Source organism: Balaenoptera musculus, chromosome 1 (genome assembly GCF_009873245.2).
Source record: "Balaenoptera musculus isolate JJ_BM4_2016_0621 chromosome 1, mBalMus1.pri.v3, whole genome shotgun sequence".
NCBI classification, from domain to species: Eukaryota; Metazoa; Chordata; class Mammalia; order Artiodactyla; family Balaenopteridae; genus Balaenoptera; species Balaenoptera musculus.
In genome coordinates this window covers 53,552,965-53,568,226 of record NC_045785.1, presented here as the reverse complement: position 1 = coordinate 53,568,226, position 15,262 = coordinate 53,552,965, and the positions used below count along the sequence as shown (strand labels likewise).

Here is a 15,262-nt window from a genome sequence, read left to right as displayed (position 1 = left end):
CGGGCTCAGTAGTTGTGGGTCATGGGCTCTAGAGAGCAGGCTTAGTAGTTGTGGTGCACGGGCTTAGTTGCTCCGCGGCACGTGGGATCTTCCCGGACCAGGGCTCGAACTCGTGTCCCCTGCATTGGCAGGCGGATTCTTAACCACTGCGCCACCAGGAAAGTCCGGTATCTGCCTATTTTAAGAGCACTAATTATAGGGGCTTGAGCTCATAGAATAGTGCCTGGGGTGGGCATACCTTGGAAGAAGAAGGAGCCCTCATACCCAGAAGACTGGCAGACTCTGCCTGGAAGCATGAGGTGCCTCTTCTCCACAGCCACTGGATGTGTGCTTGGCTAAGCAGTTACAGTATTTTCAGACAGATAAGGGCTTACAAATTTAAAAATGAGCATTAGAACCTAGAATTGCCAACCATTTGATTAAAACCAGTGCACTTGAAAGAGAATTATCAAACTACAAATAAAAGAACTTATAATCTAGTAAATAGTTAATAGAACACACATCAAGATCCATACGTGTAACTAATATCCTCGAAGAGATGTGAAAAAGTTATGGTAACCATATAAAAAATCAACTGGTTATCTTTGGAAGTGAAAATTTTGTTCAGTGAAAAAAATTTTTATAACTCAGATGGGTTTAATGGCAGAGCGGATGTGACTGGAAAGTGGAATAGTAAGTTATAAGATGAAACCAAGACATTCTTCCATAATTCAGCACAGAAGGGTAAAAGGATAGAAAGTACTTTATTCATTCAAGACATACTTACTGAGAGGCTAGTATGTGCCAGGCACTATACTAAGCAGTGATGATACAGCAGTCAACAAAACTAACTCCGTGCCCTCATGGAGCTTATGTTCTACTTGGGGTTGAGGGCAATAGACGTTAATTAAACAAACACAGATAAATATATAATAGTTGGGAAGAATAGACGGAAGTCTTGTAGAGAAAAAAAGTAGGATGGGGGGATAGGGAGAGCCAAGAAGAGGTGATTCCACTTTGAATAACTAATCGGAAGAGGCCTTTCTGATAAGATGAATTTGAGGGAAGATGTGAAGGAAGTTAAGGAGTAAGCCCTCTGGATATCTGGGGAAAAGTGTACTAGGCAGAGGCAAGAGCAGTACACGCAAAGGCTCCATATTGGAAGCATGCTGGGAATGTTCAAGGAATAGTAGAGAGGTCAGTGTGGCTGGAACAGAATAAGTGAGGGAGAGAATGCCAAGATACAGAGTCGTAGAAATGGTGGTGTTGGATGGGTAATCATGTAGAGCCTTATCATAGCAACTGACTACAGGAACAGAATGATAATATAGAAAAGAGTATTGATCATGAATCATGTCATTCTTCTGAGCTCTCTTGTATTTCATGCTATCAATTTTTTAGGACATAAAGGAGGAAGAATGCAACAGTATTCTGGTTTATTAGAGTAGCTTAGATATCTAGTTTTTCAATTAAGGCACTTTTTTTCACATTATCTCATTTTTATTAAAAAATACAAAAACTATAAGTATGTACATATTTATGTATATGTATATACTTATGATTATACATATGCCCAGGAAAAGATCCAGTTAGTTAAATACTAGGAGTTCAAGACTGATACTCTCTGAGTAGTAGAAATATAATGATTTTATTTTTACAAGTCTATATTTTTAAATTATCAACAATGAGCATGGATTGGTTCTGTAATAATAAAATGTTATGAAAAGGGTTATGAAAAACCCTTTTTCATATAGAAAAGCAACAGTGTATTCTGTCCTTTAAGGAAAATACAAATGTTTCCCTTGAGGAAAAAAGGTGCAAAGACTAGAAAACAGTTTAGTATCTTTCAAAAATATCTGGTAATGGTTTTTGGCTGCAAAGTTTTGTCTATTTGTCTTTAGTCAGCATTGTGTAAAGAGTTAAACGGACCTGTGTTTGAATTCAAACTTTGTCACTTTACAGGCATTTTTACACAAATTAAGGCACTTTAAATATTTCATGAAAGATTAAAATATCTGCTTCTGAGTAATATCTTTCATGTTACTATATTGCGTATCTTTATTTTAGTTATTCCAGAGAAAAATGCTTTCTTTTATTTTGTGATTATGCTATGATGTGAGCATCATGTAGCTGCTATTTCAATACCTTTTGCAGCAAGACATGAGAATAATTCATATTAAGTGTGATTCTTTACTATGTCATAAATTGACTGATAGAACCATATCATCCTCTGGTAATTATAATTGTTTATGCTCCAGTTAAAATTTCCCCCAGTTTGACTATATGAGGTGTGACACAGTAGTTGCTCTTTGATAATAGTGTCTCTAATATTCTTGGACATTGGGTTGTTAGGAAAGAAGTATACATTAGTTTAAGAGTTGTTCTTAGCCTAATATATATATTATACAACAATATATGTTAATTAAGAATATATGTATACAGTGGTGTAGATCTTGCTATTCTTTCATTTTACAGGCTCTTTTTTTTTGGCTGTGTTCAGTCTTCGTTGCTGTGCGCGGGGTTTCTCTAGTTGCGGCGAGTGGGGTCTACTCTTTGTTGTGGTGCGTGGGCTTCTCATTGCTGTGGCTTCTCTTGTTGCGGAGCACTGGCCCTAGGCGCATGGTCTTAGTTGCTCTGCGGCATGTGGGATCTTCCTGGACCAGGGATTGAACCCATGTCCCCTGCATTGGCGGGTGGATTCCTAACCACTGCGCCACCAGGGAAGTCCCTATTTTTTCATTTTAGAAGCCTGAAGCTTTAGGTTGTTTAAGATTTTTTATACATAATGAGATATAGCAAAATTTTTTTGGCTATTTGGAACTTTAAGGTTCAGTGCTTTATATATTTTTTGCCTTTTAAAAATTTACATTGTTAAGAATGCAGGATATATTTTCTGCTCTCTCATTTTACTCTTTAACCTGGCTTCCCATCCTTTCCTTTTACTGACCAATTCTCTGAATTGAAAGTACAACTTAAATTATATCCACATGATTGTCATGAAAAGGAAGGACAATATGATTTACCTCTGGAAACTCATAAATGCTCTCTAGTTGGATTAAAGGAACTTTGGATGGAAGTTTTCTTAAACCTCTGGTTAAATGTTTAATACACTCAAAACTGCCAGAATATATTCTTATAATGTAAAGAAATAGTGCAGAGAACAGTTGGCTTATTACATAATGATGATGAAAAAGTGAAAATTTTTCAAACATTGATATTTCCTTAATTATTTTATTTTGAATAGATATCATAAACTGGGAACAGGATTTAATCCTAATACATTAGATAAACAGAAAGAAAGGCAAAAAGGTTTGCCAAAACAGGTCTTTGAATCCGATGAAGCTCCAGATGGCAACAACTACCAGGATGAACAAGTAATACTTTTATTTTTAAATGACTATAAGAAGTTATTTTAAAATAGTTTATTTTTTATTCATTGATTAATATATTTAATGTTTTGCATGACAGGATGATCTTAAAAGACGTTCAATGTCAATAGATGATACTCCAAGGGGTAGCTGGGCCTGCAGTATTTTTGACTTGAAAAATTCACTTCCTGATGCTTTGCTTCCCAATTTACTTGATCGAACTCCAAATGAAGAAATAGACCGTCAGAATGATGACCAAAGGAAAGCAAACCGTCATAAGGAACTCTTTGCTTTGCATCCATCACCAGATGAGGTATAGATAATTTGGATATAAAGAAGCAAATGATTATTAAGATAGATGTTTTGGGAGTATGAATTGTATGTAGCATTATGATAATGTAGGGAATAAAACTTAATTGAAACATAGCTATGCTTTTTATAAATGAAATATAGTTGAGCACACTTATGATCTAATGACTCCTGTTTGAGGATAAATAGGCCATTCTTTTCTGTGTTCACTTGTGAAGACTAAAAGTAGTAGATTAATAAAATAAGTTCTTAAAAAATAAATTGTAAAGGGTTGACATATGGTAAGCATGTTCATTTTGGTGTTGCTTGTCAATTTGTAGGAAGAACCAATAGAACGACTTAGTGTTCCTGAGGTGCCCAAAGAACATTTTGGTCAAAGACTTCTTGTAAAATGTTTATCACTCAAGTGAGTATTTATTTTGTTTACTATGTAACTTTTATTTTCTGGAATAATAGTTTGAATACCAGAATAACAAAATCCTGGTAGATTTTATACTTGTGTTTGTGTCCTTTTGAAAAGTATTGTTCTGTACATAATTTTAAATTCTACTAAACATTTAATCTTGCCTATGAAGCTGAGCTTTAGAGCATTTTTGGCTAGGTGAAGATGACTCTGCCTCAGTTATGTAACTAGTCTTAAAACTTGAAAAAACATTCACTGAAATCTGTAGTATTTGTCAGACACTGTTCTTGGCTTGAGGAATATAAAGACAAAGGATCTTTTTCCTTAGAGATGATTTTATATTTGTTACATGGCAGGCTTTGTTTTTTCTTAAGATTTTGAAGTATGTAGTAATGGTTGATTTAGACTGTGAAAGAGATACATGGAGAAGTGTGTTTCAGGAAGAGGGGCGGTATAGATGGTGTAGCACAGATGTAGAAAAGTACAAGGTATTGAGAGAATTTATATTTGGAATGAGAATTTCTCGAACTATGTACTTTATTTTTAAACTACTTCATCCTTTTCCTTCTTAAAGGTTTGAGATTGAAATTGAACCCATTTTTGCAAGTTTGGCTTTATATGATGTGAAGGAAAAGAAAAAGGTAAGATTATATAATTTGAACCTAGTCTTTTGTCACAATCATAGGTTCAGAAACCTGCTTTTAAGTTGTTTTATAAGATAAATAATGACTTTTTGAGAATATTATTAAACATGGATATTTTAAGAAGAAAGTAGAAATTTAAGACATAAAGTATTTTCTACTATAAAATAGTTCAGTTGACCTAGTTTTTATTTCATTGAAAGAGTTCCAGAAGCTAGTAGCAGAAGCAACTTTCTTTTAGTTTAATAAATAGAAAAAATACAAGAAAACCATTTTAGGCAACTGATGTATAAAAGATTACAATGATGGTGACAGTGAATTTTTGTTGATGTAATTTTCAGATTCTCACTAGCTAAAAGATCATTTATATATATTTCAAATATTCTTGTCTAAAGTAGTGCTCTTAGTTTTGCCATTATATCTTTATTACACTTAGGAGTTTTTCAGAGGGCTGTCTCATACAGCATTTCAGTATTCTAAGCCTAATGTGTAGTAGAAACTTAAAATGCCTTTAGTGACTTCTGCTGTCAACATATTATGGATTTCTGTAGTGGAACTGTATTCCAGCAACTTGTATTTGCTAAATCAGATTTTCTGAGATGTTATTCATGTAATTGTTTTAAAGACTCAGTTTGGGGTAATTCATCTCGATAATAATTTCTTTGTATACTTTATTAGAAGTTAAATTTCTAATTAAAAGAGTGTGAGATATGGTTCTTTAGAATATGTTTTTTGCATTATATTTTTTTTGCTTTGATTTAGACATGTAAAGATCAGTCAGTGAAATATATGGTAAACTGTATGTTAGTATAATCGTTTAATATCTGTAATATTTTAAGACTGTATGATTTTTGTGAGTTTTTATAAAATACACAGGTTTTAAATTTGATATATGAATATGTTTTTTAGATTTCAGAAAACTTTTATTTTGACCTTAATTCTGAGCAGATGAAAGGATTATTACGTCCACATGTACCACCTGCTGCCATTACCACCCTGGCACGATCAGCTATTTTTTCTATCACTTACCCTTCCCAAGATGTTTTTCTTGTAATAAAGGTGAGAATAATGTTAAATATATTTGTTTATTTGTGTTGTGGCTGTATACTTGTGTCCCTATCAATATTGCAAGCTTTTTAAGGGTAAGGATTTTATCTTTAACCTATTTTTTCATCTTAATGTTTCTTAACACAATATTAGACGTATACTATAGGTGCTACCTAAATTTTTCTTGAGTGGGGAGCTTTATTAGGGTTCTCCAGAGAAATAGATCAATAGGAGGGAGATACACACACACACACACACACACACACACACACACACACACACACAGAGAGAGAGAGAGAGAGAGAGAGATTGATTGATTGATTTTAAGGAAGTGGCTCGTGTGATTGTGGGGGCTGACAGGTTTGAAATGTGTAGCGCAGGCTGGAAATCCAGGTAAGGGGTGATGTTGTAGTCTTAAGTCTGAATTCCACAGGGCAGCAGACCAGAAACTCAGGCAGGATTGCTGTGTTGCAGTCTTGAGACTCCTTCTTTGAGAAACCTTAGTCTTTGTTCTTTAAGTCTTCAACTAACTGGATGAGGCCCACCCACATTATGGAGGGCAATCTGCTCTACTCAAAGTCTACTGATTTAAAAGTTAATCACCTCTAAAAAATACCTTCATAGCAACATCTAGATTGGTGTTTGATAACCTAGCCATGTTGGCATATAAAATTAAGCATCATAGGAGCTATACTATGATTTTATCACTCAGCTCCTAAATATATAAATACTAAAATCTAAATCATTGAGATCATGGAGCATTATGATTTGACTGTCAGCCAATTAAGAATAAGGATTACAGATTCTAAAATCTGAATATTACTAAGATACTTAGCTTAGGGTAACTTAAGAATAATTTACCTTAACTTGACCTTGACTTGAGAATAGCCTAAAATATATTCTTTAATCATTTTATCTGTATTTATATAAAATTATCATAAAAAGGTAATGAATTTTATAATAAGGTTATAAAGTGGATTGTCATGAAATGAATTTTATTTACCCACAGGAATAATGTCCTAATTTGTGGACAGATTCCTATGAATTCAGGTTAAAATAAATCTTAGTTACAATGAACAATCTTACAAGCAAAGATTTAGCAGCAGTGGTCTTCAGAAACTCACTTAAGATTAAAGTTCTAGATATTAATACAATTGATAAATGTGTATACACAGTTATTTTACATGGGAAAATAGTAAGTTTTCATAAAATAGAACATATTTGAGGGAATGAACTGGAAAGATAGAGATGATGATTGGAATACTAGCTGCTTAAAAATGAGACTATTCATACCATATGGTCCCAATTGTGTAAAATATATACACACACACCTATACACACATAAATGTTTGTATATACATAGAAAAAGACTTTTATATAATTTCAAAAATATGTACAAGTTAAAGTGTTTTACAGACTTTAAAGAAAATGTATTTAGGAGGTTTTCTTAAATCATAGTCCAGCAGGATGTTTTTGTTTTTTGAGAGAAAAATCCCCTTGATCTGTGTATTAGTTAGTTATTGCTCTACAAGAACAAAAAGACAAAATCCCAGTGGCATACAACAATAAGCATTTTTTAGTTCATGCATCTGAGTTGTCTGTGTGGTCAGCCAGTAAAATTGTACTCTTTTAGGTAATTGTGCTCCTTCCAAGTGTCTGTAGGTTGGCTGGGCGTCACTTGATTTAGTTAGAGCTGTTCTTTGTACGTCTCTTTTCTGGCAGGCTAGACTGGCGTATTCTCATGGTAATTGCATAAGTGCCAGAGAGCAGACCCAGTTGCATAGACACTTTTCTAGCCTTTGGTCACATCACACCAGCTAACATTTTATTGACCAAAACAGGTCACATGATAACACAAACTCTAGGAGTTGTGATATATACCTGACCTCTTTATTTGGAGGAATTACAGTGTCATATAGCAGTGAGGGGGTAAAGGAAGGGTGAAGAGTCATAGGATATTTATATGTCAGCTTTGGTAGATGCTGCCATATTGGTTTCCAAAGTATCTGTGATAGTTGTATTCCCCACCAGGGGTGAATAAGAGTTTCAGTTAGTCACACTTACCAGTTTTTTAAAAAACTGACATATGAAATACATATAATAAGACCTGTATAGTTTACAAATGTGGGGTAAACAGAGTGATGAATTCTTACTATGTATTTTTCTGTGTAATCATGACTAAGCTCAAGCCATACAGTATTTCCATCACCTCATCACCCTGGAGAGTTCTTTTGTTTGTCTTCCTAGTGACCACCCCCTCTGTTCCACCAGATGACTAGTATTCCAACTTAAATCACCATTATTTAGCTTTTCCTCTTCTTGAATTTCATCTGAGCACAGTCATACAATATGCAGTCTTCTGTGCCTGGCTTGTTTCAACTCAATATAATTTCTTTGAGAATCCTCTATATTATGTACAGCAGTAGTTGGTTCTTTTATTTTTATCATCATGTTTTCTTGGTCATCTTGGAAGTGAGGAGGCGAGAGAGGCTGGATGTTTTTGACCCTTTACATTTTTGTATAAATTTTTGCTTGTCAGTCCCTCCATGCTCCCCCAATACAGGCATACTCTCTCTCAAGAAAGAGCTTGTTGAGATGTTAACTGAGATTGCGTTAAATATACTGATCAATTTGGAAAAGTTGACGTCTTTAAACTGTTGAGTTCTCCAGTCAATGAGCACAGTATGTTTTTAGGTCTTTTCTCCTATGTCTTCCTGGTAATTTGATATTTTTGACCCTGTTATAAATGGTATCATTTAAAAATTTTCATTTTAAATTATATACAGAATTTCATTCGTCACTGGTGTATAGAAATTCGGTTATCTTTTCTTTATAAACTTTTATTTATAGTTAGTAACATGCACAAGGTGTACACTTTCTTTAATTTTTACATACTTAACTCAGTTATGTAACCAACATCCAGATCAAGGTATAGAACATTACCCAACAGCCTTCTTTGTGCCCCTTCCTACTATGCTGACTTATCACCACGGATTAGTTTAACCTCTTTTTCTTCATAGAAAAGGAATCATATATATTCTTGTGTCTGACATTCTAAAGAATTATATGATTCATCACTTTTGCATGTAGCAATAGTTGGTTGTTTTTCACCCTGCATAGTATCTTGTTATACGCATATGACAGTTTGGCCATTCTAATAGTCGATGGACATTGGGGTTATTTCTAGCTTTTGGCTATTGTAAGTAATGCTGCTGTAAACATTCTTATATATGATTTTTGCATTTCTATTGAGTATATAGGTAGATGTTGAATTACTGGATCATAGTGTATTTATAGCTTCAGTTTTAGTAGAAAGAACCAGTTTTCTGACGTGGTTAGTCCAAGTTTCAGTCTCATCAGCAGTGCTTGAGAATTTCATTTGCTCCATTTCCTTCTTAACACTTGATATCATCAGGTTTTATTGTATTTTACATCTTAATTTCCTTAATTTTATTTTATTATGTATTTTATTTCTGGTGCATTTGCAGGGTTATGTCAGTTTGGCTTTAATTTATAATTCCCTGATGTCTAAGAATTATTGGCCATTTGGATATTGTTTTGTGTAGTGCTTATTCAAATAGTAAGCTCATGTTTAACTTGTTTGTATACATAAAAAACAAAAATTTTAAGTGTATAGGATACATAAGTTTTAAGTGAAAAAAATACAGTTGTGTAATCTTCATTTCATTGGATTGTTTTTATTTTATCAATTATTAGTTGTATTAATAATTTATTAATTTGTAAGAGTGCTTTATCCTCCATTCACTAATTTGAAGTATCAAATTTATTATGTGCTAAATTCTTGCATACACTTCATTTGGTTTCTGGACTTTTATCCTATTTTATTTATATTTCTTTTCCTAAAACATTAAAAATTTTATAGGGGTAAAGTGAGACATTTTGGAGAAAAATGATAAGTAGAAATTATTGTATTGGCCACTTAATATTTTGTGAGTTGTCTTTTTTAATTGTAATTTTGTACTTTGATGTTTTATTAAATGGAGATGACTTTTAAGACTGATTGCTTTTATTAATAGTTTTAATTGAAGTAAAATACACATAACATAAAATTTACCATCTTAATCGTTTTTATGTGTACAGTTCAGAATTAAGTATATTCAGATTATTGTGCAAACAATCTTTAGAAATTTTTATCTTGCCAACAAAACCTTAACCCTCTGTACACATTAAGTAGCAGCTCTTCATTTCCCCTTCTCCCCAGCCCCTGCCAACCAGCATTTTGCTCTTTGTTTCTATGAATTTGTCTATTCTAGATACCTCATTTGAATGGAATAATACAGTATTTGTCTTTTTGTGACAGGCTTATTTCCCTTGGCGTAATGTCTTCAAGGTTCATCCAGGTCGTAGCATGTTTCAGAATTTTCTTCCTTTTAAGGCTGAATAATATTCCACGTGTATGTGTATACACAGACAGATACACACTATGTTTTGTTTACTCATTTTTTGATGGACACTTGAATTGCTTCTACCTTTTGGCTATTGTGAATAATGCTGCTATGAACATGGGTGTGCGAATATCTGTTTGAGTCCCTGCTTTCAATCCTATTGAATATATACCCAGAAATAGGTTTTCTGAATTACATGATAATTCTATTTTTAACTTTTTGAGGAACCTCTGTACTGTCTTCTATAGCAGATTACGATTTTACACCATAAAAAGCACACAGGGGTTCCAGTTTTCCATATCCTTGCCAATGCTTGTTATTTGTTTGTTTGTTTATTTATTTAATTGTGGCCATCCTGATGGATGTAAGGTGATATCTCACTGTGGTTTTTTTTTTTTTTTTTTTTTTTTTTTTTTTTAAATTAAACCTTTCTTACAACACTTCTTAATTTTATTTATTTATTTATTTTTGCTGTGTTGGGTCTTCGTTTCTGTGCGAGGGCTTTCACTAGTTGTGGCAAGCGGGGGCCTCTCTTCATCGCGGTGCGCGGGCCTCTCACTATCGCGGCCCCTCTTGCTGTGGAGCACAGGCTCCAGACGCGCAGGCTCAGTAATTGTGGCTCACGGGCCCAGTTGCTCCGTGGCATGTGGGATCTTCCCAGACCAGGGCTCGAACCCGTGTCCCCTGCATTGGCAGGCAGATTCTCAACCGCTGCGCCACCAGGGAAGCCCCCCTCACTGTGGTTTTGATTTGCATTTCCCTAATGATTAGTGATGTTGAGCATCTTTTTATATGCTTCTTAGACGTTTGTATGGCTTCTTTGGAGAAATGTCTATTCAAGTCCTTTGCCCATTTAAAAATCAGATTATTTGTTGTTTCGTTGTTGAGTTGTAGGATTTCTTTATCTGTTATGGATATGAACTCCTTATCGATTATATGATTTGCAAATATTTTTTCTCATTCTGTGGGTTGCCTTTCACCCTGTTGATTGTGTTCTGTCATATACAAAAGTTTTAAATTTTGATGTAATCCAATTTAACTATTTTTACTTTTGTTGCCTTTGCTTTTTTTTGTGTCAAATCCAAGAATACATTACCAAATCCAATCACAGGAAGCTTTTCCTTTATTTTTTCTTCTAAGAGTTTAATAGTTTTAGGTTTATGTTTAGGTGTTTGATCCATTTTGAGTTAATATTTGTATATAATATAATATAAGGGTTCAACTTTATTCTTTTGCATTTGGATATTCAGGTTTCTTTTAATATCATTTGTTGAAAAAACTGTTCTTTCCCCATTGAATAGTCTTGGCACCCTTGTAGAAAATCTAACTATTTATAGTTTTCAGATTACAGATCTTTCACCTTTTTGGTTAATTCCTCAGTATTTTATTCTTTTTGATATTATTGTAAGTGGAATTTTTTTCTTAATTTCCTTTTTGAATTGCTCATTGCTAAGGTATAGAAATGCAACTGATTTTTGTGTGTTAATTTTGTATCCTGCAACTTTGCTGAATTTATTTATTCTAACAAGTTTTTTTTGTGTGTGTGTGTGTGTGTAATATTAGAGTTTTCTATATAAGAGATCATGTTGTCTGTGAATAAAGATAATTTAACTTCTTCCTTTTCAATTTGGATGTTTTTGTTTCTTTGTCTTGTCAAATTGCTCTGGCTCAGACTTCCAGTACTTTGTTGTATAGAATTGGCAAAAGTGAACATCCTTATCCTGTTCCTGATTCTAGAGGAAAAGCTTTTGGTTTTTCAGCATTGAATATGATGTTAAATGTGGACTTTTCATATATGGTCTTTACTATATTGAGGTAGCTTTCTTCTTTTCTAAGTTCGTTGAGTTTTTCTATCATGAAAGGGTGTTGAATTGTCCAGTTCTTTTTCCTGCATCATTTAAGATGGTCATGTGGTTTTTTTCTCTTATTTTGTTAATGTGGTTTATTATGTTGATTGATTTTTGTATTTTGAACCATCCTTGCATTCCAGGCTGATTGCTTTTATTTTTAAGCTTAATTAATCTTTACGCTTTTTGTCTTTGACAGCTAGAAAAAGTGCTACAGCAAGGAGACATTGGAGAGTGTGCAGAACCATATATGATTTTCAAAGAAGCAGATGCCACCAAGGTAGAATGTCATGCCTCTTATTTCCGCCACTTTCATAGTCATTAGCAGTCACTCTCCATTCTCCTCAGATCCCCAAACCCAACCCTAAACAACCTCTAATCTCCAAAATTATAATTTGGGAGAATACTATACAGAGCATATTAAAGAATTTTACTACTAATTCATTTTTTTCTATTGGCCTACCCATTTTCTTTATTTCCTTCATTACCTAGCTTGAGTCATGTGCTATGCTATTCTTTAAAATCTCCCTCACCCCAAGCTAATAGATTCCTAAAGAATCAAATTAATTCAGTTTAATTCCTAAATAATGAAAAATTTCCTGTGTTTGCAAAATAGTGATTTTGATGGAACTTTTTCTAGCAAAGCAGAAGTATTCTGGGCCTCTGTCTAGCTGCAGATAATTAGGGAATATGGTAAAAATAGAAAATACAATCTCCATTTTGCCATCAGATAACTAATTTCTAGAATTTGGATAAACTTATACAGCAAAAATAATTGGTGAACAATCGGTACCAAATTCCAGATACCCTGAGTTAGTTATAAGAATAACAGGTGAGGACTTCCCTGGTGGCGCAGTGGTTAAGAATCCACCTGCCAATGCAGGGGACACGGGTTCGAGCCTTGGTCCGGGAAGATCCTACATGCTGTGGAGCAGCTAAGCCCATGTGCCACAACTACTGAGCCTGTGCTCTAGAGCCTGTGAGCCTCAACTACTGAGCCTGTGTGCTGGAACTACTGAAGCCCACGCGCCTAGAGCCCGTGCTCTGCAATAAGAGAAGCCACCACACTGCAACGAAGAGTAGTCCCCGCTCTTCTCAACTAGAGAAAGCCTGCGCGCAGCAACAAAGACCCAGTGCAGCCAAAAAAAAAAAAAAGCATAACAGGTGATTTTTGGATCTTTGAACACATGATTTAATATGTCAAACAGCCAGGAGAGGTGTGCTTGAGGAGTATTGGACAAATCACCACAATCTAGAAAATGTTTTGCTTTCTATTTTTCTGAGATTTGGAACAAGAATTGAGTGTTTTCTGCTAATATGGGTACATTGGAGCACATGATATACTCTGATTCCTGGATATCTGGTTGAAATTAGGGTTAAAGTATTCTGGCTTTCCCCAGGTCATCATTTTACGAATTAAATTGCTCTGTTATATGAAGCTCATAGGTGTAAAATTGCAGCTTATTTCACTCTTCTCTTACATATTTACATGCTTGATAAGGGTCCTTAATTCTCTTTAAGTACTCTTAAAGCAAGAACCTATTTTGAAGGTATAATAGATATATTTTATCAGTAAACAGTCCTACCATTTAGCTATTTCTTCATCTTTTCTCAGTCCTGAGTCCCAAGGTAGGACACTGCCATTCGAGTATACCTTACCAATACCCTATATGGAAATAGTATGTGAGAGATTTTAGTGTAGGTTTTCACCCTTGGACCATTGGTTGGCTATTGCAGGCCACCTTAGTGTTTGTTTCAAGGATAGCCTAAAAGTTGAGCCAGCCTCAGGATGTCTTCCAGATAAACACGTGCTATTTGGATCATTAGTCTTTTTCCAGGGTTTAGTCCTCTTGTCATACTTTTTTTGTTTCCTTCTTTTATTACAACTCTGGGCTTATTCATGGTTTATTTGTGACCCCCAGTCCCACCTCATAGTTGTCATAAGTTAGTGATTATGTCAGAATGGCCCAACTGCTTCCATCTTTTTTAGAAAAATAAAATTTAGTAAGTCATAACCTAGAATATTTTGTGGTTGGCAGTTGATGTCTACAACCTGTTGTCTAGGTTATGTTTCCTTTCATAAAATAGTACTTTTAGTACATAAACATGTTTGATACTTGCTGTCCTTTCTTTTCTCCCAACATAAGATCATCACAAACAGAAATTTTAAAGACTTTCACATACATTTGTAGAACTGGTTGAGGTTGCTTAGTAAAGATAATATACTGTTAATTGATCTCTGAAAGGTACAGATTGTTTTTCCATCTTTGCTGAGAATTGAGAATTCTTAACCTTTATATTTTCCTTTATATATTATGAAATAGCCTTTAATTCATTTCTTTGAACGTAATCATATAATGTATAAAGTTTTGTTTTGCAGAATAAGGAAAAATTGGAGAAGCTGAAAAGTCAAGCTGATCAGTTCTGCCAAAGACTTGGGAAGTATCGCATGCCTTTTGCTTGGACTGCAATCCATTTAATGAATATTGTTAGCAGTGCTGGGAGTTTGGAAAGAGATTCTACAGAGGTAGAAATAAGCACTGGAGGTGAGAATGTTTTATATAAAATATTTCTACATGTATAATTTTTTTCTTTTTCTTATATAATCTTGTTTTATTTGTAAGCTTTGCAATGTAGTGAGACATTAAAAGGGTTTTCTTTTTTTCCTTTAACGGGTTTATTGAGATGTAATTCACATACGTACAGTTTGCCCATTTAAGGTGTATAATTCAATGTTTTTTGTTATATTCGTAAGGTTCAGCAACTGTCACCACAATCTAATTTTAGAACACTTTCATACTCCTTAGTGGTCACTCTTCTCCCCAAGTCCCCAAACCTAACCAACCTGTAATTTATTTATTCATTCTGTATGGATTTGTCTATGCCAGACATTTCATATTAATAGAATTATACAATGTGTAGTCTTTTGTGAGTAGCTTCTTTCACTTAGCATAATGTTTGAAAGGTTCACGCATGTTGTTACATCTGGGTATAGTCCATTTTGAGTTAATTTTTGTACATGGTAAGAGGTAAGGGTCCAGCTTCATTCTTTTTATGTAGATAGCTAGTTGTCCCAACACCATTTGCTGAAAAGGCTATTCTTTCCCTATTGGATGGTCTTGGCACTCTTGTTGAAAATCAGTTGACCGTAGATATATGGTTTTATTTCTGGACTCTCAGTTCTGTTGCATTGATGTATATGCTTACGCTAGTACTATACTATCTTTATTATTTTAGCTTTGCAGTAAGTTTTGAAATTGGG

General features: G+C 34.2%; 1 protein-coding gene across 6 annotated transcripts in view; it reads left to right on the top strand.

The window, feature by feature from the left end:
• Nucleotides 1-15,262, top strand: part of DOCK7 (dedicator of cytokinesis 7) — a 188,205-nt gene that overhangs the window by 34,678 nt on the left and 138,265 nt on the right. For all 6 annotated transcript variants that reach the window (XM_036849754.1, XM_036849774.1, XM_036849764.1 and 3 more), the window contains exons 5-11: nucleotides 3,224-3,353; nucleotides 3,448-3,660; nucleotides 3,977-4,062; nucleotides 4,634-4,700; nucleotides 5,610-5,759; nucleotides 12,200-12,280; nucleotides 14,381-14,546. In XM_036849754.1, the coding sequence (XP_036705649.1) occupies nucleotides 3,224-3,353; nucleotides 3,448-3,660; nucleotides 3,977-4,062; nucleotides 4,634-4,700; nucleotides 5,610-5,759; nucleotides 12,200-12,280; nucleotides 14,381-14,546 (893 nt within the window). The remainder of the gene's footprint in view (nucleotides 1-3,223; nucleotides 3,354-3,447; nucleotides 3,661-3,976; nucleotides 4,063-4,633; nucleotides 4,701-5,609; nucleotides 5,760-12,199; nucleotides 12,281-14,380; nucleotides 14,547-15,262) is intronic.